The 23188-nt window shown below is 47.3% G+C and overlaps 1 protein-coding gene and 1 pseudogene across 5 annotated transcripts in view; both read right to left on the bottom strand.

The window, feature by feature from the left end:
- The window catches only part of ARHGAP44 (Rho GTPase activating protein 44), a 189975-nt gene that overhangs the window by 64176 nt on the left and 102611 nt on the right, over positions 1 to 23188 (bottom strand). For all 5 annotated transcript variants that reach the window (XM_036341687.1, XM_036341688.1, XM_036341692.1 and 2 more), the window contains exons 4-6: positions 20050 to 20126; positions 13721 to 13832; positions 10828 to 10904 (exon numbers count right to left, since the gene is read on the bottom strand). In XM_036341687.1, the coding sequence (XP_036197580.1) occupies positions 10828 to 10904; positions 13721 to 13832; positions 20050 to 20126 (266 nt within the window). The remainder of the gene's footprint in view (positions 1 to 10827; positions 10905 to 13720; positions 13833 to 20049; positions 20127 to 23188) is intronic.
- Positions 19454 to 19549, bottom strand: LOC118672525 (annotated as a pseudogene).

Genomic DNA, 23188 nt, shown 5'->3' with positions numbered 1-23188 from the left:
CTGAAGGGTCCCGGGTTCGATTCCGGTCAGGGGCGTGTGCCTTGGTTGTGGGCACATCCCCAGGAGGAGGTGTGCAGGAGGCAGCTGATCAATGTTTCTCTCTCATCGATGTTTCTAACTCTTTATCTCTCTCCCTTCCTCTCTGTAAAAAAATCAATAAAATATATTTAAAAAACCCAAATTATATTTAATATACATATATTAAAATGAAGACATTTTCCCAAGTTATCTTTTTCTTTTCTTCCTTATTCCCCTCCACTTCCCCCTAAATTCTGTCCTACAGTCAATATCCTGGTAGGTTCCCCTCCCTTCCCAGGGAATTTTATGTGCAATACATAAGAAAACTATTTTGACGGTATATTATTATAAGGTATTAGGAGATGCCCCCACAGGATCCCTTTGTGGACAGAGAATAAAATATCAAGGGAAGCTTGGAAAACGTCTGTAGGTGGTAATCTGCTGGGTAAAGTGACATTGATCGTGAAGCTCAAGGGTCAGCTGTTCTACAAATAAACGCAAGGCCTGTCCTGCTGTTGGGAGAGGAAACAGGGATTCCTGTTCAAGGAGGGCTGGGGCTTCACAACGTGAGAGCAGAACCTCCCTTCTCCCCACCGAGGCAGCGGCTAGGGGGGCACCCTCTCCGGGAAGGAGGCCATCGCTGTGCAAGGCAAGGCTGGGCAGCACCCTCCCCGGGAAGGCGGCCATCGCTGTGCAAGGCAAGGCTGGGCGGCACCCTCCCCGGGAAGGCGGCCATCGCTGTGCAAGGCAAGGCTGGGCGGCACCCTCCCCGGGAAGGCGGCCATCGCTGTGCAGCTGGGGCAGCAACCTCCCCGGGAAGGAGGCCATCGCTGTGCAAGGCAAGGCTGGGCGGCACCCTCCCTGGGAAGGCGGCCATTGCTGGCAGAAGGCGGCCATCGCTGTGCAGAAGGCGGCCATCGCTGTGCAGCTGGGGCAGCACCCTCCCTGGGAAGGAGGCCATGGCTGTACGAGGCAGGGCTGGGCAGCACCCTCCCCGGGAAGGAGGCCATGGCTGTACGAGGCAGGGCTGGGCAGCACCCTCCCCGGGAAGGAGGCCATGGCTGTACGAGGCAGGGCTGGGCAGCACCCTCCCCGGGAAGGAGGCCATGGCTGTACGAGGCAGGGCTGGGCAGCACCCTCCCCGGGGAGGCGATGGCTGTACGAGGCAGGGCTGGGCAGCACCCTCCCCGGGAAGGAGGCCATGGCTGTACGAGGCAGGGCTGGGCAGGACCCTCCCCGGGAAGGAGGCCATGGCTGTACGAGGCAGGGCTGGGCAGGACCCTCCCCGGGAAGGAGGCCATGGCTGTACGAGGCAGGGCTGGGCAGCACCCTCCCTGGGAAGGAGGCCATGGCTGTGCGGCTGAGGCAGCACTCTCTCCTAGAAAGGCAGCCATGGCTGTGCGACTGGAAGAGGAAGACAGACAAGCCTTCAGGAGGCCAGAGGAGGGAAAACAGCCAGAAGTAAGGGATGTGTAGTTTCAAGGACCAGGAGAAGGGAGAAGGGGCACATGCAAGAGAAGCTCAGGGCAATGAGAGGCCAGAGAGGGACTTTGGGAAACAAACGGGAAAGCTTCCTTAGCGGGGCACTGACTCTCATCTGTCCAGACGCCGTCCCCAAGCACCTCCACTGCTCTCAGGCGGGGCCAGGCGCTGCCAGTGTGCACGGCTCCAGCAAGGGGCCTGGGGGAGGGAGCGGGAGGCAGGCCATGCCGTGTCCATCCTTAGCCGACTGTCAGGCCAGGGAGCAGCGCGTACCCAACACCCAGACGGGAAGCCCCTCCTGGGCACGCTCTCCTGCGGGAACCTGAGCCCGAGGGACACCCAGGGCCACGAGGACAATGGACTAGAGAGAGATGCCTGCCTGTGGGAGCACAGGTGGGGACGAGGAGCTGCTTGGAGGGCAGGGACCCTGCTGCAGCGCCGGGGGCACTGACACCCCCCAGCCGAGGCCCACTCCGGCCACCCCCTTCATTCCCTGAGCGGCCGGGAGTCTCCCCAAGTCTCCTGTTTCACTTCATCAGTTCACTCGCTTCCAAAGAAGGTGCTCAGTCTGCTCGGGCTGCCATAAAAAATGCCACAGCACACGTGCTTCTCCCACAGTCCGGAGGCTGAAAGTCCAAGGCCAGGTCCCAGCAGGGCCTGGGTGCTGGCGAAGGCTCTGTTCTGGGCGGCAGGAGTCTGCCTCCAACCCGTCTCCACACGGCTTTCGTGCGAGCACATGCAGAGAGAGGAAGAGAGGTCCCTGTCTCTTCTCTCTCCCTTTCTTTTTCTATTTCTTTTGTCACCCAAGGAGATTTTTCTTTTTTTATATATATATATTTTATTGATTTTTTACAGAGAGGAAGGGAGAGAGATAGAGAGTTAGAAACATCGATGAGAGAGAAACATCGATCAGCTGCCTCCTGCACATCTCCTACCGGGGATGTGCCTGCAACCCAGGTACATGCCCTTGACCGGAATCAAACCTGGGACCTTTCAGTCCGCAGGCCGACGCTCTATCCACTGAGCCAAACCGGTTTCGGCCCAAGGAGATTTTTCCATTGATTTTTAGAGAGAGTGGAAGGGGAAGAGCGAGAGAGAGAGAGAAACACTGATGTGAGAGAGACACATCAACTGGTTGCCTCCACCTCCCTGACCAAGGCAGGGGATAAGCCACAACCGAGATAGGTGCCCTTGACCAGAATTGAACCCATGACCCTTCAGTCCGCAGGCCAATGCTCTATCCACGGAGCCAAACAGGCTAGGGCTCTTCCTTTTCTTATAAGGCCATCAACCCTCATGGATTAGCGCCATATCCTTATGCCCTGATTTAATCTTAATTATTTCCTGATGGCCCTATCTCCAAATACAGTCACACTGGCAGTTAGGGTTCAACATATGAATTTTTTGGGGAAAGGACACAATTCATTCCAAAGCAGGACCCAGAGGCAGCTGTTCAGCAGAAACATAAAGTGTCCTGCACCCAGAGGGTTCCCCTTGAGACACATGTCCCTCAAAAAACAAGGCAGACTTTGGGGAAAATTGGGTCTCTTTCTTTAACCATTGCCAAGCCAAACCTATAGCAGAAAAGATGTTCGTGTATCATTCACATTTATTCTATTTCAACTCACATTTAAAAAAATCCTCACCCAAGGAGAGAGAGAAAGAGAGAGAGAGAGAGAGAGAGAGAGAGAGAGAGATCGCCTACCTCCCGCATGCGCCCTGACTGGGCCACAACCTAGGTATGTGTCCTGACTGGGAATTGAACCTGCGACCTTTCGCTGTACAGGACGATGAGCCTACCAACTAAGCCACACCAGCCAGGGCCAATCCATATTTTTAATTCAGCTAAGCTTCCTTGAGTTTACCTCCATCCTTCTCATCTACCATCTTCAATCACCTCCTAAGCTTCAGTGCCACTGAGGATGTTAAGGTTTATATAATTGGCTTATGTCGCAGAGAAGCAGATTGACTTGAACAGTGACAAATACACACACTGGATGTAGACCTAATTAAACACTGAGTAACTGTTGGATTTGGCAGTATCCACCAGAGTCGTGGCAGATTTCAAAGATCCAGTCTCAGGACCACTGATGAAGAGGCACTGCTCACAGTCAGAAAGATCCTGCCTGTCACAAAAGGCGGCGTCTGCACCTGGATGCTCTGTCCCGTCAGGATGCTGTAATCCATGACACACAGAACAGGACTAAAGAAAGACTTGGCAACCAGAGGAGGATGTCACAAGAAATAGAATCGACCATGTGCCGACTGGCTGAACCGGGAAGTAGTGAGGGTGGAGGTGGGGCAGTGAGAACCCAATTACCCCAGAGGAGTGGCGGGAGCCCGCTATTCAACAGCATGGCGCTGGTCTTATGCTCACTGCTGCATCTCAGGATGCAGTCCCATGTTGCCTCGGGGCTGGGGTGGGTGGAAGGGCAGGAAGGTGGGCGAGCTGGTCTCTCTGTGTGGCTTTCAGCAAGGTCCTACAGGACGCATGAACTCAGGCTTGAGATGAAAGAGGGAAGAGAGAGGTCACTTTGCCAAGAGAGCCCCTCTCATTCTGAAGCCTGGAACCTAAACTGACAACCGAGGCCTAGGGTTGCATCTCCCACCGTGGGCACTAAAGCAGAGACCTGAAGGGAAGTAATTTGGCTTTTGAGGAGCCGGTCGTACTGCCAAAAACCTCCCTCCAGAGCAAACTGCAACCCCCAAACTCACAACCACACAAGCGGGCTGTGAAGAACCACCAACAGGACCAAGGACACGGGCTTCTATGAGCATCATCTAAAAGGACGTTTGGGGTCTGAAACAAAAATAACTGCAGGTCTGAACTGAAGTTTATAAACACAGACATTTGGAGAGGGACGGTAGAGATTTCCTTACCAAATGGATATACAAGAGAGGATGAACTGAAACTACGAAAAAGTTGTTACATCATGGATTTGCGTCCCCAATGACTTTTCTCTAAGGTCCCAGAATCTACCATTCAGCATAGCACACGGCCTAGACTGACCGTGGCTGTCACCCAGGAGACACCCTGTCTCAGGGGACAGGACAGAAGAGGGAGGAGGCGGTGGCAATGAGAGGCTCTGATGCTGGACACTAGCCTTTTGACCAGAGCTCTGTGCTGGAACTTGGGTTTTTCCTTATCCTGGCAAAGCCCAGATGTCAGGGCTAACCACCTGGTCCTCCCAGGAGCACGGTGGCCATGATCCTCCAGACAGTGGGACAGTCGGCATCTCTACAATCATCTGATGTGCCTCCCAAAGTATGGGACTTGAGCACTGTCCCATATGAAGTTATGGGACAGGGGTGATGGGAGGCAATCTTATGTGGCACAGGACGCCTTGGTGAGTCACACCAAACCAATTATGCGCATGCAGGCTGCTCTGACTCCTCCACACGCACCAGGGAGACCTCAGATCTGGGTCAGAACAACTGTAGCAACTTTCCCACTCCTCCCCGGCCCTCACAACAAAGGAGAGCTTCTGGGTCATAGCCTCCCAGAGGCAGCGGGATCTGAAATGTAACAACACCGGCTTTGCTTTCATCCCGTTCACTTTTGTTTACCGGGTATTGGCAGCAAAGGGCACTGCTTTTCAACCTACCACAGTGCTATAAGATTCCTTTGTTAGATAGATTCATTTGGAAAAAGTGGATCAATTTTTAAAAAACATGTAAGCACAGATGGCAAAAATCACTCAGGTGGACTGAAGTCTGGGAAACATTAGAGAAACCTTGGTATTTCTGCTGACCGAACCTATTTCATTTCTGCCCTGGGGGACTGCCTATACTTTTCACTGGTCCAGATGCCAAATTCCAATGTCCCACCTGGTGACAGTAGCAGCTTCCTTTCACAAAGCACTTTTATAAAGTCCTGTGACCTCAAAACAACCTCCCCAGGTGAACCCACAAATGTTGTCACTACCTGTCGACAGGTGTGCAGGCTACTCAGGGCGTTTAAGTGACCTGACCAAGGTCATAGGTCTCGATCAGCCGTGGACAAACTACGGCCCGCGGGCCGGATCCGGCCCGTTTGAAATGAATAAAACTAAAAAAAAAAAAAAGACCATACCCTTTTATGTAATGATGTTTACTCTGAATTTATATTAGTTCACACAAACACTCCATCCATGCTTTTGTTCCGGCCCTCCGGTCCAGTTTAAGAACCCATTGTGGCCCTCGAGTCAAAAAGTTTGCCCACCCCTGGTCTAGAAAGTAGGTGACCATGATCTTGGTACTTCATTTCTGGCTCCTGGTTTGTGACTCTGTCCTACATCTCTCAGCCCAAGTATATTGTTTTTGTTTCTTTTTCTCAAGAAAATTAAAGGAAGATGCGGAGACTATTAAAACTAACCTGCCATAGACCTAAGGTAGAGCCAAACAGTTAATTCCATATTAATTAACTAGTAGCCTGGTGCATGAAATTTGTGCACATTAAAAGGGAATTAATTAGCAGAAATATTTTAATATTGATTTTGCCCTTTCTCTATAATAGAAGCGTGAGAGATAAAAGGAAATTAGTAAAATGTATATGAAAATAATATATAAATTTATTAATAAATAAACAGTAACAAAAGATATAACAGCAACAGAGGCATGATATAAAAATGACAAAAACATGATAAAAACAACAAAAACATGATATAAAAACAACAGTGATGCAGAGAGAACCAAGATGGCGGCATAGGTTAACGCCGGAGTTTGCTGCTTTGAACAACTACTTCAAAAGTGAAACCAAAAAACGGAAGGGACATCACCCAGAACCACAGGAACACTGGCTGAGTGGAAGTCCTACAACTAGGAGGAAAGAGAAACGCATACGGACACTCAGAGGAGGCGCAGTGCTGAAGTCAAATTCTGAGGTGCGGAGTGCGCGGAGCGGGCTGGCGGCCGAGGGCGCGGTTGGCGTTTTCAATCGGGAGGGAGTCGCAGACTCTGAGCTCCAGATACGGGTGAGTCTTTAGGGACCCAGACTCAAACGGGAGAAGCGGAACTGTCTGGCTTCGGTCAGAGCGAGTGCAGCTTTCTCTCTGAGCTTTGCAGTGGTTGCTGGGACTCAGAGAGGCAGAGCCCCTGGGGACAGGACTGAGAGCCACCATAACTGCTCTCTCCGGCCCACCCTGTTGATCCTGTGCGACCCACCCCGCCCAAGCCCTGCACAGAGGCTTTTGCCGGATAGCCTCAGGCAAAGGCTAGATTAGCACCTCCCTAGAGGACAGAAGTTCTCTCACTGCTGACACAGCTGATTCTCATAGCCACTTGGCCTGGAGGTCAAACCCTCCCTGGAATTAGCTACAACAATCAAGATTTAACTATAAGACTGCGAACAAAGACCACTAGGGGGTGCACCAAGGAAGCATAAAAAATGCGGAGACAAAGAAACAGGACAAAATTGTCAATGGAAGATATAGAGTTCAGAACCACACTTTTAAGGTCTCTCAAGAACTGTTTAGAAGCCGCCGATAAACTTAATGAGATCTACAAGAAAACTAATAAGACACTCGATCTTATATTGGGGAACCAACTAGAAATTAAGCATACACGGACTGAAATAACGAATATTATACAGACTCCAGACAGCAGACCAGAGGAGCGCAAGAATCAAGTCAATGATTTGAAATGCGAGGAAGCAAAAAACACCCAACCGGAAAAGCAAAATGAAAAAAGAATCCAAAAATGCGAGGATAGTGTAAGGAGCCTCTGGGACAGCTTCAAGCGTACCAACATCAGAATTATAGGGGTGCCAGAAGATGAGAGAGAGCAAGATATTGAAAACCTATTTGAAGAAATAATGACAGAAAACTTCCCCCACCTGGTGAAAGAAATGGACTTACAGGTCCAAGAAGCGCGGAGAACCCCAAACAAAAGGAATCCAAAGAGGACCACACCAAGACACATCATAATTAAAATGCCAAGAGCAAAAGATAAAGAGAGAATCTTAAAAACAGCAAGAGAAAGAAACTCAGTTACCTACAAGGGAATACCCATACGACTGTCAGCTGATTTCTCAACAGAAACTTTGCAGGCCAGAAGGGAGTGGCAAGAAATATTCAAAGTGATGAATACCAAGAACCTACAACCAAGATTACTTTATCCAGCAAAGCTATCATTCAGAATTGAAGGTCAGATAAAGAGCTTCACAGATAAGGAAAAGCTAAAGGAGTTCATCACCACCAAACCAGGATTCTATGAAATGCTGAAAGGTATCCTTTAAGAAGAGGAAGAGGAAGAAAAAGGTAAAGATACAAATTATGAACAACAAATATGCATCTATCAACAAGTGAATCTAAGAATCAAGTGAATAAATAATATGATGAACAGAATGAACTGTTGATTATAATAGAATCAGGGACATAGAAAGGGAATGGACTGACTATTCCTGGGGGGGAAAGGGGTGTGGGAGATGCGGGAAGAGTCTGGACAAAAATCGTGCACCTATGGATGAGGACAGTGGGTGGGGAGTGAGGGCGGAGGGTGGGGCGGGAACTGGGAGGAGGGGAGTTATGGGGGGAAAAAAAAGAGGAACAAATGTAATAATCTGAACAATAAAGATTTAATTAAAAAAAAAAAAAGAAAAAAAAAAAAAAAAAAAAAAAAAAACAACAGTGATGCAAACAATGACTGATAAAGTGATTAAACTTATTCTAATATCTCCCTGCACACCACATTAAGAGTGAAAACACTTTCAGAGTGCTTGACTAATTTCCCTTGTGATGAAGTATTTAGAACTGTAACTGTAATGTCATATGCTCTTCAAACTCGAGAGAAAGCAACATATAACTGACCATGTGCGAAAACGGTTCAGGTAGGAATATTCCTACTGTGTCTAGAGTTTGTCCTTGTGATTTATTAATAATCATCACAAATGCTGGCATCACGGGAAACTGTCGTTGAATTAATTTAAATGGGAGGCCAGTGTCAGACGGGGACAAATCAACTCTTGGAATCAGAACAACCTCTCCCTCTGCAGGTTATAATCTTTTGATAATAAATCTGGTACCATTACAAAGACCCCACTTACTATTAAGATTTCTCAATAGCATGATGACTGCACCACTTTCAATTTTAATTTATGACACAGCATTCCTGAAGGAGTAATACTATTAAGAAATTCGATGGCAAAATTTTCCTTTTCAGCATCATCTGTTGAATCAATGGAATCATCACTCAAATATGTGTGAAAATCTCCATTGAGTATATCCAAAATGTCTTCATTTAATTTTTGAATGTGCTCATTTTTTTGGAGAAAGAATTGCATGTTTAGATATATTTTTAATATTATCTATAGATATACTATTTCCAAAGGTAACTTCAATAATAGATCCATTACAAATCACTTCAAAGGGGATTTCAATAATATCCATTTCTAAATGAAAACTGCTATCAAGTTTGCCATCTCCAAGTTTTACTAACCATTCACTATAAGCAGAGTCCTCTGATCTCATATTTGTTTTAAGAGACAACTTTCTGAAACATCCCCAAACATTACAATACTTTAAACTCGTTTGTACTATGGCCGATCCCATCGAATGCGGTACAATACTGAGACATTGTCGAAAATCCCCTCCAAGAAGGAGAACTTTCCCACCAAATACAACATTCAGATTTATAATTTCTCTTAGTAATCTGTCTTTGGTGTTTATAGCATGACTGGATGCCATGATGCATTCATCAATAATGAGAAGCTGGGCCTTTTTAATAGTTTTAGCAACTTCACTGTTTATATAGAGTCTAGAAATTGAAGTTTCATTTAATGGAATTGGTCATTTATATTGGGAATGAAAGGTTCTTCCACCGAGAAGTAAATTTGCAGCAATTCCTGTAGACACTGTGGGTAAAACAGTACCACCACAACCTCTAATATAATGTATTAAAACTTTATTGAGTGGAGCTGCTACAGTGTTTTGGACAGGTTCAAGCCTTGGACTGATGAGAGGGCAGTCCTCTCATTGCCATGCGCAAGTCCCAGCTTGGAGGGCAGGGTCCTCCCAGCACAATTTCAGCCAACAGCTATAGTTGTAAGCTTGAACCTATGGTCCAAACACATGGCCCCATGTGCTTGAGTGATGTAGGCTTGATAGAGTTCAGGTGCATGTAGATGAGTAGGATTGAAACCCAGGAGAATGTTGTAAACATCTTGGTCACGCCCTTACTTTGCCTCATAGCATCTGCTATAAAATAAAGACACGGCTGTGGGCGTGGTCACTGTCTCTCAGAGAAGCAGTGTCCCACCGAGACCCAGCTTTCATTCTCTTATCTGTCTTTTCTAAGCCTTTCAGCCGCCCTCACTCAGGTTCAACCTTGGCCATGCTGGCGCAACACACTTTATAAAGATATGCCTCCATGCTTCAAGGGTGGGTTCCTGCCTCAAACCTCGCCCTTACTGGAAACAGCTCTGGGAAACAGCTCGAGGGAGGGTGCAGCCGTTTCCAAGACAACCCCTGCAGGACTGACTTCCTTCCGGTTGGTCACTTCTCGGGTTGTGATGTTACACCAGGGTTTTTATATAAGTAGATATTCACAACCCTGCATTCTTTCAACTTGCAGACTACATAAACACATGAATACCATTGTAAAAAATAAAATGACGCACCACCACGACCTGTGGCAGCCACAGTCGGAGCATCGTAAAGCCTGCAGCACCCCTGCTACACCAGGACTTTCCTGGTGGATTCTGGGAGAGAGTGGCACCCTGGAACTTTACTCATAATGGCCACGGTGTTTAGAGAATGGCTACAGGACAGAGATATCTACACCGTCAGCTTCAGAAAAAGGTGAGTTGGTCCCCAGAACCCAAAATTCTGCCCTCATTACAGACACAACCATCCTTTTCCTCCTACCCCAGCCATGCTGGCCTGCACCCTGCATCCTGTGTACCTCCATCTAATTCCCACCCGAGGGCCGGGCACTGGCTACTCCTACGTGGTGGACAGTGTTGATTCAGAGCTTTGCACGATCACCTCCTTCCCATCACTTATGTCTAAGATCACGTGTCATCTCAGAAAGCCCTCTTCATGTTACCCTAGCTGGTGCTGCCGCCCCCTCACCCAGCATCCCTCCCAGCATTCCTCCAGGTCATTTCTTCATGTGACTCACAGCTGCCTGAGATTGTCTGGTGCGGCTGCTCACCTACCCAGCTCTCTCCCCCTAACTGGACAACAGCCTCTGTGAGTGGGGCCCATGGCTCCGCTCACTGCTCTCACCTCCAGTGCCTGCCACACAGGGGTGTCAGTATGCACACAGTCACATACTCTCCTGCCCACAACCCAAAGGTGATCAGTGTTCCTTCGAAGCAGCAAAGATGAAAGCAAAGTTGCCCTACTGTACCTTGTTCGTGAGGAGTCCATGTCCAGCACCAACTTTGCTAAATGTTTCCTCTGTTTTTGAATATTTGGGATTTCCACCTGTGGTTAAAGGAGACGAAACACAGTCAAGCTGAAGCTCCAAATAAATTCTTCAGGAGTGACTGACAAACACAAGTTTGCTAGAGGTCTCCCAACCCTTCTTTTTAGGTCAAATTCCCGAATCCTTTTCCTGACCTAACTCTACTTTCTTCGCTGGGCACCTGCAGCAGCCCAGAGCACCTGGAAACTGCGCCCCCTGCCCCTGAGGCGTGGCCTCATTCCTGCTGCTACCCTGACAGCAGACGGGCCTCCATCACCTTCCTCTCTGCTTGCACGAGGACCGTCGTGGGGACATAAGCAGGTCTGACACGCAGACCTAACTCCACAGACAGCAGACGAAGGGAGCGGCTCAGGAGCCGAGACGCTATGGGGAATGCAATGAGGGTATGTTTTTATAGACAGATTTTCCCAAAGTGACTAAGACATCAGCATCCCCACGGCTCTCCTGGGCTATGAGGCGTTCCTCCACAGTGGTGGTTGTGCGGATGCTCTTTTCATATTTTTATTTCTAAAAATGGCTTAACTGAACATTCCAGGGAGGGATTTTGGTTCCAGGCCCAGCAAAATTGGGGCAGGATGTGAGAATTTAAAAGAAAAAACTGGCCATAATTAAACCAAAGTCATCTCGGGCTGTGGCTTGTAGAGGAGGAAAAATGTGAGGAAGATCCAGTGTTCTGTGAGGTGCTGTCTATCCATGCTTCTGGGCGGGGTGAGCAATGGCCGAGTGTAAGGACTTCCAATAGGAAGGTGGAGGTGTCCGGGGAACCCCACATTGTCACGGAGCTCGGGGGCTACGCTGGGAGCCACACAGGTGTCGTGGTTACACAAGCCGCCTCGGCCTCCGGCACAGCTGCCCTGGGCACTGCTCCAGGTTGGTTGCAATGCCGGGCCACCTTGTGAGGAACAAGGGCCCGGGACAGGCTGGGGAGACCTGTAGCAGGATGGCATCCGAGAAGACTGGAGTGGCCCATAGCAGAGCCCACAGCTCGGGTTTCCTCCCGGAATGCTTTCAGGCACTTAGCAATCATACCCCCAGGAATTCTGTCCCAGGAACAGCAGCAGGGGAGGCAGAGGTGCAGGGGGTGGCCCAGAGAGGAAACCAGACATGGCCAGAGCAGTGCTGTCCAATAAGGTAGCCTCCAGCCTCATGTGGCTACGCCATTTTATTTTCAAATCAACAAAAGTCACACAAAATTAAAAGCTGAGTTCCTCAGTCACTTTGAACACATTCCCAGAGCTCAAGAGCCTCAGGAGGTAGTGACCACCACCCTGTACGGGTGTGCGGGTGCGGAGGTGTGCAGGTTTCGGGGTATGAGGACATGGAGGTGTGCTGTGCAGAGCAGTGCAGGTCTCAGGGTGTGAGAGTGTGCGGGTGTGGAGCGGGTAGGTGTGGAGGTGTGCAAGTGTGGGGGGATGAGGATGTGGAGGTGTGCTGTGCAGAGCAGTGCAGGTCTCAGGGTGTGAGAGTGTGCGGGTGTGGAGCCGGGTAGGTGTGGAGGTGTGCAGGTGTGGGGTATGAGGATGTGGAGGTGTGCTGTGCAGAGCAGTGCAGGTCTGAGGGTGTCAGAGTGTGCGGGTGTGGAGCCGGGTAGGTGTGGAGCGGGTAGGTGTGGAGGTGTGCAGGTGTGGGGTATGAGGGTGTGGAGGTGTGCTGTGCAGAGCAGTGCAGGTCTGAGGGTGTGAGGGTGTGCGGGTGTGAGGGTGTGCGGGTGTGGAGCCGGGTAGGTGTGGAGCGGGTAGGTGTGGAGGTGTGCAGGTGTGGGGTATGAGGATGTGGAGGTGTGCTGTGCAGAGCAGTGTGGGTGTGAGGGTGTGCGGGTGTGGAGCGGGTAGGTGTGGAGGTGTGCAGGTGTGGGGTATGAGGATGTGGAGGTGTGCTGTGCAGAGCAGTGTGGGTGTGAGGGTGTGCAGGTGTGCGGGTGCGGAGGTGTGAGGGTGAGGAGTTGCATGGATATGGGACCTTCCCATTGATGCTGGTGGTTCTAGTGCCAGCGCCGGCGTCAGCTGGGCTTTGACCAACTAAAGGCAACTGGGAGGAACGCCAGGGTTCAAGGCAAAGGAAGTCCCAACCATTTCCTGTCTTACTTGTTTGACGCTAGCAAAACTGTCACATAGACATTAAGGTTTCTTGTTAATAAAGCGGTTTTGTTCAGTGTCCTTTACCATCCAAGAGAAGAGACCTATGTAACAAACTGCAGGAGGCCTACAGCAGTGACGGCGAACCTTTTGAGCTCGGCGTCTCAGCATTTTGAAAAACCCTAACTTAACTCTGGTGCCGTGTCACATATAGAAATTTTTTGATATTTGCAACCATAGTAAAACAAAGACTTATATTTTTGATATTTATTTTATATATTTAAATGCCATTTAACAAAGAAAAATCAACCAAAAAAATGAGTTCGCGTGTCACCTCTGACACATGTGTCATAGGTTCGCCATCACTGCCTTATAGGGTCTTGGCCAGGGATCCAGGCCCCTGAGGAGGCTGAGGATCCGTTCATTTCACTGCAGACCTGAGGGGTGGAGGGCAGGGGGGTGAGGGCAGTGGGGCCCCTGGTGGGGAAGGGGATAATGCTGCCAGCTTGCCCCCTCCCCCTGGAACGCCAACGGAGAGGAAAGTGGGCGGGAGAAGGGGCAACACTGAGGGGTTGCTGTGTTGGGCAATCCTGACGGTGGGCGTGGCTGGTGGTCACCCCGTGGAAAGCAGCGGCACAGAGCAGGTGAGGGACAGAAACAACAGGAGTGCAGGGGAAAGGCTGCAGGGCCCGCCCTCTGTCCCCGCTCCTCGCTCAGGCCTGGCCGCATCCCCTCCTCACCTCCGCCAGCAAAAACAGGGGCTCGATCACATCTCTCTCTACTTGCAATTCAAAATGAATCAGCTCCTGTGCCAGCTTGTCCTCTGTCTCCCCACAGAGTTTCAGCATCTTCCTGCAACAGAGGAGAAATCCACGCTGCACAGCCCAGAAAGCAGGTCACGGCGCCACACTGCCGCACCTCCTGGCTGGGAACACCTTCATGACAGAGGTGCTAATAAAGCGAGTGCTTTCCATGGTGTCCCTTGGACCAGCTTGCGCTTCCATTACTACTTCTGAAATTATCAATTTTTTAAATGATGCTGAGTGCCTACTGTGTGCCTGGGGTAGAGGGAACATGTAGAGAAACATAAGAGAGATGCGGAGAGAACGAGAGCGGACCCCCCGGCCTACCAAGGACCAGTGCTCCTGCCTCCCCCAGGGCACTGGAGACATTGTTTCCAACAGGCCCTTAGAGAAAAACTCTCCCCAGCCATAAACCTTTCTCAATGCAGGATGGACAGACAAAGCAGGAGTGGAAATCCATTCTCAAGTTATTAATAAGGAGCAAAGAAGAAAAGGCCGAATGAGGGGAAAGTTTTGCCATATTCCTAGAAGCAAGAATACATTTCAAAAAGGTTAATTCCCCCGGACGGCATCCAGGCAGTCCTCGCTTCTCATGGTACCACATTAACTGAAACCCGTGTGAAATGTTTGTACGAATCAACAAGAGGCCAACGTTGTTCTAAGGTTAGTATGCACCTTCCCTACCCTTACCGTACACTTCTCACCAAATGTGTGTGCTCGCTTACAGTATATAACGCATCGCCTACCGTAAGCGTTTACACAACGGTTTCCCGCGGAATCTAGCCTCCCGTCACATGCTTTTTAAATTTATCATTGTCTCTGGGGCTTACCCATCATGACACACACAGAATTAGGTCGTTTTGCTGCACAGAGTTCCATTCTGTGAATAAACCGCCATTTATTAGCCTGCCCACGGTCCACGGTGCGTGGCTCTTCCACGCAGTGGCCTGGCGCCTGTGCTTGTGAGTCCCTGCATGTGTGAGGATTGTTCTGTGTGAAGGAGAGGTCTGCGCACCCCTAACTTCATTAGAGGTGCCGATGCAACGGAGAGTCCCACTGCTCTGCCCTCTGGCCAGCCCTCGGTGCGGGTAGAAATGTTAATCTCTGCCACATGGTGGATACAGAGCATTCTCTCCTCCTAGTTTTAATTCCCATTGCTTGATTGCCTGGCTGCCTTCTCATGTCTTGGGTCCAGCAGGCTCCCTCTTCTGTGAAGAGCCTGTTCACATTCTTTGGAATTTCTGTACCGGGATATGTTATTTGAAGTTATTTGTAGGAGTTCTTTATATACTTACAGATATGTGTGTGGATGCAGAGGGCATTCAAATTCTTTTTCATATCCGCTATAAATGTCAACACCCAGGCTTATTTTTGTACCTTTTTAATGGTGTTTTTGACCTGATTCTTCTGTTACTTGCCTCCATATTTCTAATGTTAATTTTTTTCTAATTGTAAGCATTAGTTGTTGACTGTCGAGTATGGAAAATGGGAATTTAGCTGTCTTTACATTTCCCCTCCCTCCATGTATGAATACCACAGGTGCTTAGCACTGCATTTTGCCCCATCTGCCATGGGGAGGAAGGCTGGGTCGTGTAGTGGCCACGGGTTTCTCCTGCACATTGGTTTGTTCTCTCTGCAGTTCCTCATCGCCTCGTTTTGATTTCTTTGTTCAATCTTCTACGGACCTGACTGAACCCCAAATCCTCTGCCACTTTTCTAGTTTGTCTCTTACTCAACTATATTTGATGTGAACGAATTTCATCTTCTTGAATTCCTCTCTCCCAAAGCCGTGTCACTCTAGGCCAGCGGTCGCCAACCTTTCAGACCTCACGGACTACTAGCGGTCCACAGACCACAGGGTGGCGACCACTGCTCCAAAGGTTTCCTTAAACCAGCAGTCGCCAACTTTCGGACCTCACGGGTCACCAGTGGCCCACAGACCACCAGTTGGCAACCGCTGCTCTAGGCTGTTTGCCTTCTGCCCCGGGCACAGCTGTCTTCCCGCATTTCCCCCACCATTTCCTGCAGGTTCTCTCTCTGTCCTGAGTGTCCTGTTCCCTACATCCTCTGTCTCCCTTTCCTGGTCACTCCCTCATTACACAGCACATCTTGCTTAGCTGCCTGAGGAACTGTGGGTGGGGCGTCGATTTCTGAGAACTTACTCATCACGACACTGCCCTCCACCCAGCAACTGACAGCTGGGCAGCCTCGGCTTAGCCCGTCAGGCTGCTGAAGGCATGGCTCAATCATCTTCCAGCGCCCACTGTTGCTCCTGGCAAGGCTGGAGGCATTCAAATTTGTGACCCTCTTATGTGACGTTTCTCTCTAAAAGATTGCAGAATCTCTTACTTGTCACTCATGTCCACTACTGAGTGGAAGCCCGGGCCCCGGTGTAATTTTTTCACTGTGTTGGGAGTTCAGCGGCCCTTACGTGTCCTTCGGTCCTCATTCTCTCAGATCATTTTATCATCATCATCATCGTCCTCCCTTTATCTCCTTCCCTCACAACTCCTGTCACTGAAGCCTAAAACTTCCTCTGCTTTCCCAACTCTTCTATTTTCTGTCATCGTCTTCTTGCCCTCGTTTCTAAATTTCTTCAACCTCATTTTCCAAACCTACTGAGAAGGTCATATTCTTCATTTCTATCAGCTTGCTTTTGATCTCTGAGTGCTTTTCCCATAAATACTTTTATTCACATTCCTATTTTCTATTTAATAGAGGCTTTATTTTCTCTTCTCACTTGACAATATAAGTGATAATTTTCCTGAAATCTTCTCCTCCCCCAGGCAATATCTATTTCTTCCTGATTCCACTCTTGTATTATTTCTCCAACTTTGGTGTCTAAGTTTCAAGTGCCTGGTGATCTTCGGTCCTGTCTGTATGTGAGGACAGAGACCAGCATCTTGGAAACTGTGAGCGGAGCTCACAGCTGGGAGCTCATCGGCCGGGTGATCTAGCTGGGCTGTGTGCTGGAGCACTGCCCCCTTCAGCGGCTTCCTGTCTGCAGTTCATTCCCCTGGGGCTGGAGACACCTCACAGAAGGCTCTTCCAGTTTCGTGCTTAGGGAGTAGGAGCCTGAGGGCTGCGTGAGTGGGGAGACAGCTGGAGTCTCAGTGTCCAGCTGCAGCAGGTCACTCAAGTCTCTTCTTGACCTTACCTGGTGTCCCCAGTCTAGAGAAGCTGTTTTACCCAGAGAATAAAGCTCCACCATTCAGCTGGGATTGGGGGTGAGGGGATGAGTTTCCCAGAGGTGAGGTAAGTGCTGGGTTTGAGCAACCCAAGTGGTAGTTGACTAGCTTTACAATCCACACTCGTAAGTTCCATCACTTCCCTACCCCCAGAGACCCACTGTTCCGACATGCCTGGTGCCACCAATCCTGAGCTGTGTCCACATGTGAAGAAGTGGGGTTGGCTCTCTGGATAGCCTGCCTTGGGAGTCAGATTTCAGGAACTTGTTAAATCAGTTCCCAATCAATCATGTTTTATAGCTCACAAAATTTTGTTGCTATTGTCTTCTCTCTTGTCTTTCCTCTTGCTTTGGGTTTATGCCTTTTAAGTAAAAATGAATCTCTTTGTTGTAGTAGATTCTGAAGAAAAAAAATTAGATGTGTGTATTCAGTCCGTCATCTTTACCTGGGTGTCCTCTATCCCTTACTCTCAACCATGTGTGTCATGATTTAGGTGTGACTCTTAGAAAGAGCATATAATGACTTCATTTACCCATCTGACATTCTTTATATTATAAACAGTTGCGTTTTCTCCATTTAATCCCTAATGATTACAAATACACACAGTAGCAACTGTTACCTTCATTTTCTGTTTTCTACTTATTATGCTTTTTTGCTTACTTTTTTCTCTTTTAGTTCCTTCTATGTTTTTTCTATTTTATTTCCCTTTTTATTCTTTTACTATTTGAAGTTATACATTCTATTTCTATTCTTTTCGTGGTTACTCTAACTTTTCTAACTTGTGCATTTACTTTAAATGTACTATCTTTATTCTCCTTCCAAACAATGTAGGAACCTGCAGCACTAATTCCCTTTCCAATGTTTCATGTTAATATTTTCTAGTATTTTAGTGTCGCTTTGCTTTCAACTCCCATCAAATTATTATTATGTTTCTACCATTAATTCAATGCTTATTAATATTTACTTACACTAAAGGGTAGCAGAATGTGCCGAAATATGCCACAATGGCATAAGAATTACTTTGAGCTGAAGGCAATTGAGAAGATTCAGATAGAAAATAAGGTCTCTACACCCCCTCCACCCCCCTTTCCCCACTTGCCTAAAAGCAGAACATAAATTTGTAGAAGTGTCTCTCTTGCCCACTCCACCAGGAAGGACACAGGTAAGTCACCAGAGACAACTCTGGGCTCTTCCCACCTAAAGGAGGCCCCAAAGAAGTAACGAACTTTACTAACGACTCTTATTTTCCAATAGTTTCTCCATATCGTTGCCTTCCCATAATCTGTTGCCCTAGAAACTCAAATTTATTTTCCTTTTTTTTTTGCCACTTCTCTAAATATCATTGTTCTTTTGTTGAGATGCTATATGAGCCCGTTTCAGCCACTCCTTTGAGTTACTAATGGCCGAGTTCTGCACACAGTAATAAAATTTGCATGCTTTTCTCCTTAATCTGTCCTTTGCCAATTTAATTTGCAGAGCCACCGGAGAGGAACCTAAAATACATAGAGGAAAAAAGCCTTGTTTTCATTCCCACACTATATTCACTATTTTTTTTTTCTTTACAAATGCTCTCTTGCTACTTGCATTTCATTCCTGTCTTCTGGACATAATCTATTTCACATGAACTTAACTAGTTCTTTCAGTGAGAATACACAAGCAGTAAATTCTCTAAATTTTTGGCTGAAAATATTGTTGTTATCCCTTTATTCTTGAATAATAATTTAGTTTGTCATAGAATCTTGCATTCCTATATTTTCCCTCAATACTTGAAGATTTTCCTTCATTATTTCCTGGCATTTATTTTGGCTGATGAATAAATAGTCTGTTATCAGTTTAATTACTCTTTAATATGTAATTATCTTTTTCTCTGCTTAAATGACACTTTTTTTCTTTTTAATAATTTCCAGTTTTATGACAATGTGTCCAAGGATAGATTTCTTTGTGTTGATCTTAATCAGGACTTTTTGTGCTTCTTAAATCTAAAGATTATGTCTTTCATCAAATCTAAAATCTAGAAAAGAAAAATTCAACCATAAACTTTCCCTCTCCATATTTTCTTCTTAGGAACTGCTGCTAGGCATCATCCATGCCTTCTCCATTTAATAATGCCTACATCCTCTTCTCTTGCACTTCATCCTAAGTGGTGACTTCAGATCTGTTTTGAAGTTCATCAATTTTTTATTTGAGTGCAATTTTCTGTTTATCATTAATAAGTTTTTATATTATAGTAAGTATAATTTGAATTTTAATAAGTTCTATTATTTTTTCTTTGATTCTGCATATTTTTTTCATATTGTTTGCTTCTTTGGTCAAGATTATTTTGTCCTTACTTAATTTTTAAATTGAGGCATAATTAACATTATAACATTATATTAGTTTCAGGTATGCAACACAATGATTTAATACTTGTGCTTACTGCAAAATGACCACCACAATGGCCTGGTTAACACTTTTCACCATACATAGTTACAACATTTTTTTCTTAAAATATGATTGCTTCAAAAATTTATCCTTGCGCACGGACCATGCTAATCTTCTATGTATCGTTCCAATGTTAGTACATGTGCTGCCAAAGCACACAATGTGCTTACTTAATTTTTAAATTTCATTTTAAATATAATTGTTTTATATTTTCTTTCAGACTGTCCTATTGTTTTGTTTCTGAGGGCACTGATTCTCCTCCTTATTGTGCCTGAGGAGTCGCTCTCATGTCAATTCTATTTTTAGTTTGTTTTTATTATAAGCTCAAGACCAGCCAGGGTTGCTCTTCTGGGAATCCCATATGCTTTGACATCTGACATTGAGAGGATTCATATCTGCATTTCCTGGAGCCCTAGGGATTTCAACTGTCCATCAGCAGTTTTATGATAATTCTCCGCCTGGGAGGTGCCCCACTGCAGAGGCAGTAAATATAACTGGGCCTGGGGTTTTGCTTCTCACTGGAGACCTTTCCTTCCTCTGCAGGGAGTCCGCAGCCAGACTGAAGGCCTCCTCAGTGCTTCCCCAAGCAGTGCTGGTCCCCTTTCTACGATGGGGACTTACCTAGATCTGGCAAACCCACGCCTGGTGTCACCTTACCCAAGAAGTGTGTCATCTCCCAGGATAGCTGACCCTTCCATCAAACACTGGGCCAGTGTTGTCAGAGGCAATTTTTTCTGAAAGGAAAAAATGGTTGCAATGAAAACTACTTTCAGCATTGCCCGCTTTCCTTAAAACAGCAAAAAGTCAAATACTCACCTAGATTTTACATTAGCTAGGAAACAAAATGACTAAAATATGTTTAAAACCTAAACATCTACAGGATTTAATAATGATGGGACAGATTCAGAGATGTCAAAGTTCAGAAAAGTAAAACTGAATTAAATTTGTAAATTTGGAAAAGAAGCCTAAAATTTACATGCTGCATTTTAACAGAAAGTGGGACAGCAGCAAGAAAGAAAGAGAAAATCTCAAAATTATATTAACAAAGATTGGAGTAATGCCTTAATTTCCCAAAACCAACTCCTCACCTGAAAAGTGTATTAGCCACATTTTATATATGAGGCAGATTACGGTCAAGAAAGAGAGAAAAGCCCAGACAGTGTGGCTCAGTGGTTGAGCATCGACCTATGAACCAGCAGGTCACGGTTGGATTCCCAGTCAGGGCACATGCCTGGGTTGTGGGCTGGATCCTCAGTAGGAGATGTGCAAGAGGTGGCCTATCACTGATTCTCTCTCATAATTGATGTTTCTATCTCTCTCTCTCTTCCTCTCTGAAATCAATAAAAATATATTTTAAGAAAAGAGAGAAAAAAGTGTTCACATACAATTACAATACAAAGAATGTAAGCTTCCACAAAAAGGCACATTCCAAATAAGATACAGAACAGTCAAGAAGTACATGAACAGATTCTTAACGTCATTAGTAATTAGGGAAATTCAAATCAAAGATACCACCTTGAGACACCACCTCACACTAGGATGGCTATTCCAGAATTAATAATACATATCTGTAAAAATCAGAAAATGAGTATCGGGGAGCATGTGGAGACACCAGCGCCTAACGCGCTGCTGGTGGAAATGCCCACGGGCAGCACTGGGGGAAAGTCCAGCAGTATTTCACTTGGGTAAACAACTGTCACATGGCCCAGCAATTCCACTCTGGGGCAGACAATTAAAAATAACGGAAAACAAACGGTCAGACAAAAACATGTGCCTGGATGTGAACAGCCGCACTGCTCACAGCAGGCCAAAGGCGGGAACAGCTCAACCATCACGAGCGAACGGACAAACAAACGCGGTGCAGCCACGCAAGGGAATGTTACTCAGCCATAAACAGGAATGACGTCTTAACACAGGCTACTGCCTGGATGAACTTGAGAACATCATGCGAAGTGAAAGGAGCCAGACACCACAGAGCACATATTGTATGATTCTATTATATGAAGTGTCCCGAATAAACAAACCCACAGAAAGTAGATCAGTGGTTGCCGGGGGCTGCGGGGAGGGGAAATGGGGAATGATGGCTTATGAGTATTGGGTTTCCTTTTGGGGTGAGGAGAATGTTCTGGAATTAGATGGTGAGGGTAGTGGCACAAAGTTGTGAATGTACTAAATATGACTGAATTGCACAGTTTACAATAGCTAAAATGGTAAATTTTATGTTGTGTGGGGAACGGGGCGGGGCGGGGGGGAGAAGGAGGAGGGTGGGGAGGAAGAAGAATATTGCTACAGGAATGCAGTATGACCCACTCCCTCCTTCCTACTGACAGCCCTCTCCTCCTGAGCCTAACCCACCCAGCGCACACTGGCAACGAGGTAAGAGCTGCAAGCAGGTCCTCCAGTCCACACTGCGACACCGACAGCTCTTCCGACGGAAGAAGGCTGAACTGCATCCAGTCCCGAGTCTCCTGCGATATTCCTCGGAGAGCCTCCACTCTGACTCATGCCTGATCAGTATTAGCAATGCCTGCCCAGGCACCGCACCGGTGCTGAGTGAGAGGAGACCGGAATGCACATTCTAGTGCAGGCAGACAAGTAATAAATAAGAAACTATGGAGGAGATCCTTTCAAATAGTTGGAAGCGCTGTGGACAAGAGAAAGCAAGAGCTGGATGAAGGGGGTGACATTTAAGATGGTCTGGAGTAAGAGAGCGAGTCAGCCTAGCCTCAGGAAGATCTGGAAAAGAACATTCCAGGTAAAGGGAGTGAAAGTGCAGAGGCTGTGAGGAGGGAAATGGCATGGCCAGCTCCAGGTCCCTAAGGAGGCCAACGGCTGGAGCGCAGAGGTGACTGGAGAGTGGTGGGAAGCGGGCAGAGGTGAGATCGTGCGGGGCCTGTCAGCCAGAGACAGGTTCTAGGTTACACTCTAAGGCAGGGGTGGGCAAACTTTTTGACTCGAGGGCCACAATGGGTTCTTAAACTGGACCGGAGGGCCGGAACAAAAGCATGGATGGAGTGTTTGTGTGAACTAATATAAATTCAAAGTAAACATCATTACATAAAAAGGTACGGTCTTTTTTTTCAATAGTTTTATTCATTTCAAACGGGCCGAATCCGGCCCGCGGGCCGTAGTTTGCCCACGGCTGCTCTAAGGGCATCTGAGGACAACTGGAGGGCTTAAGAAGAGTATGGTCCAGCCTGGCTGGTGTGGCTCAGTGGTTGAGCGTTCCCCTACGAACCAGGTCACGGTTCGATTCCCAGTCAGGGCACATGCCCAGGCTGCGGGCTTGATCCCCAGTTGGGGGTGTGCAGGAGGCAGCTGATTCTCTTTCATCATTAATGTTTCTATCTCTCTCTCCCTTTCCTTTCCTCTCTCTTTAAAATCAATAGACATTTTTTTTTTTTTAAAGAAGAACATGGTTGGATTAAAATAACCCCAATCCTGAGACAGACAACTCTGCAATGGCTTGAGAGCGCAATCAACTTGGAGGTAGGTTTTGGGGGTTCCATCCACTAGAAGTTAGGAATCTGGTTTGAACAGCTCCAGACCTCCACCCTCTGCGGCACCTCCAGGGAGGGAGGCTGACTCCCAGGAGTGACATGGAAGTTCATGTGGCTCCTGAGATAACTCAGGTGGAGAGAGCCTTGGCACCTATGTGGATAAGGCCTTCGTCGGGTCTAAAATATACCCTCCCTGCCTTAGACAGGGCCACTCCACAAAAGCCAGACGCCTTTTACTCAAGGGATAAACTTACTGCCCCATCATTTCAAAGAAAATGGAACATTCTTCTTGCAAA

The sequence above is a fragment of the Myotis myotis genome, unplaced genomic scaffold, assembly GCF_014108235.1.
Source record: "Myotis myotis isolate mMyoMyo1 unplaced genomic scaffold, mMyoMyo1.p scaffold_m19_p_17, whole genome shotgun sequence".
Classification (NCBI taxonomy): Eukaryota; Metazoa; Chordata; class Mammalia; order Chiroptera; family Vespertilionidae; genus Myotis; species Myotis myotis.
This window is presented reverse-complemented; position numbering and strand designations above follow the sequence as displayed.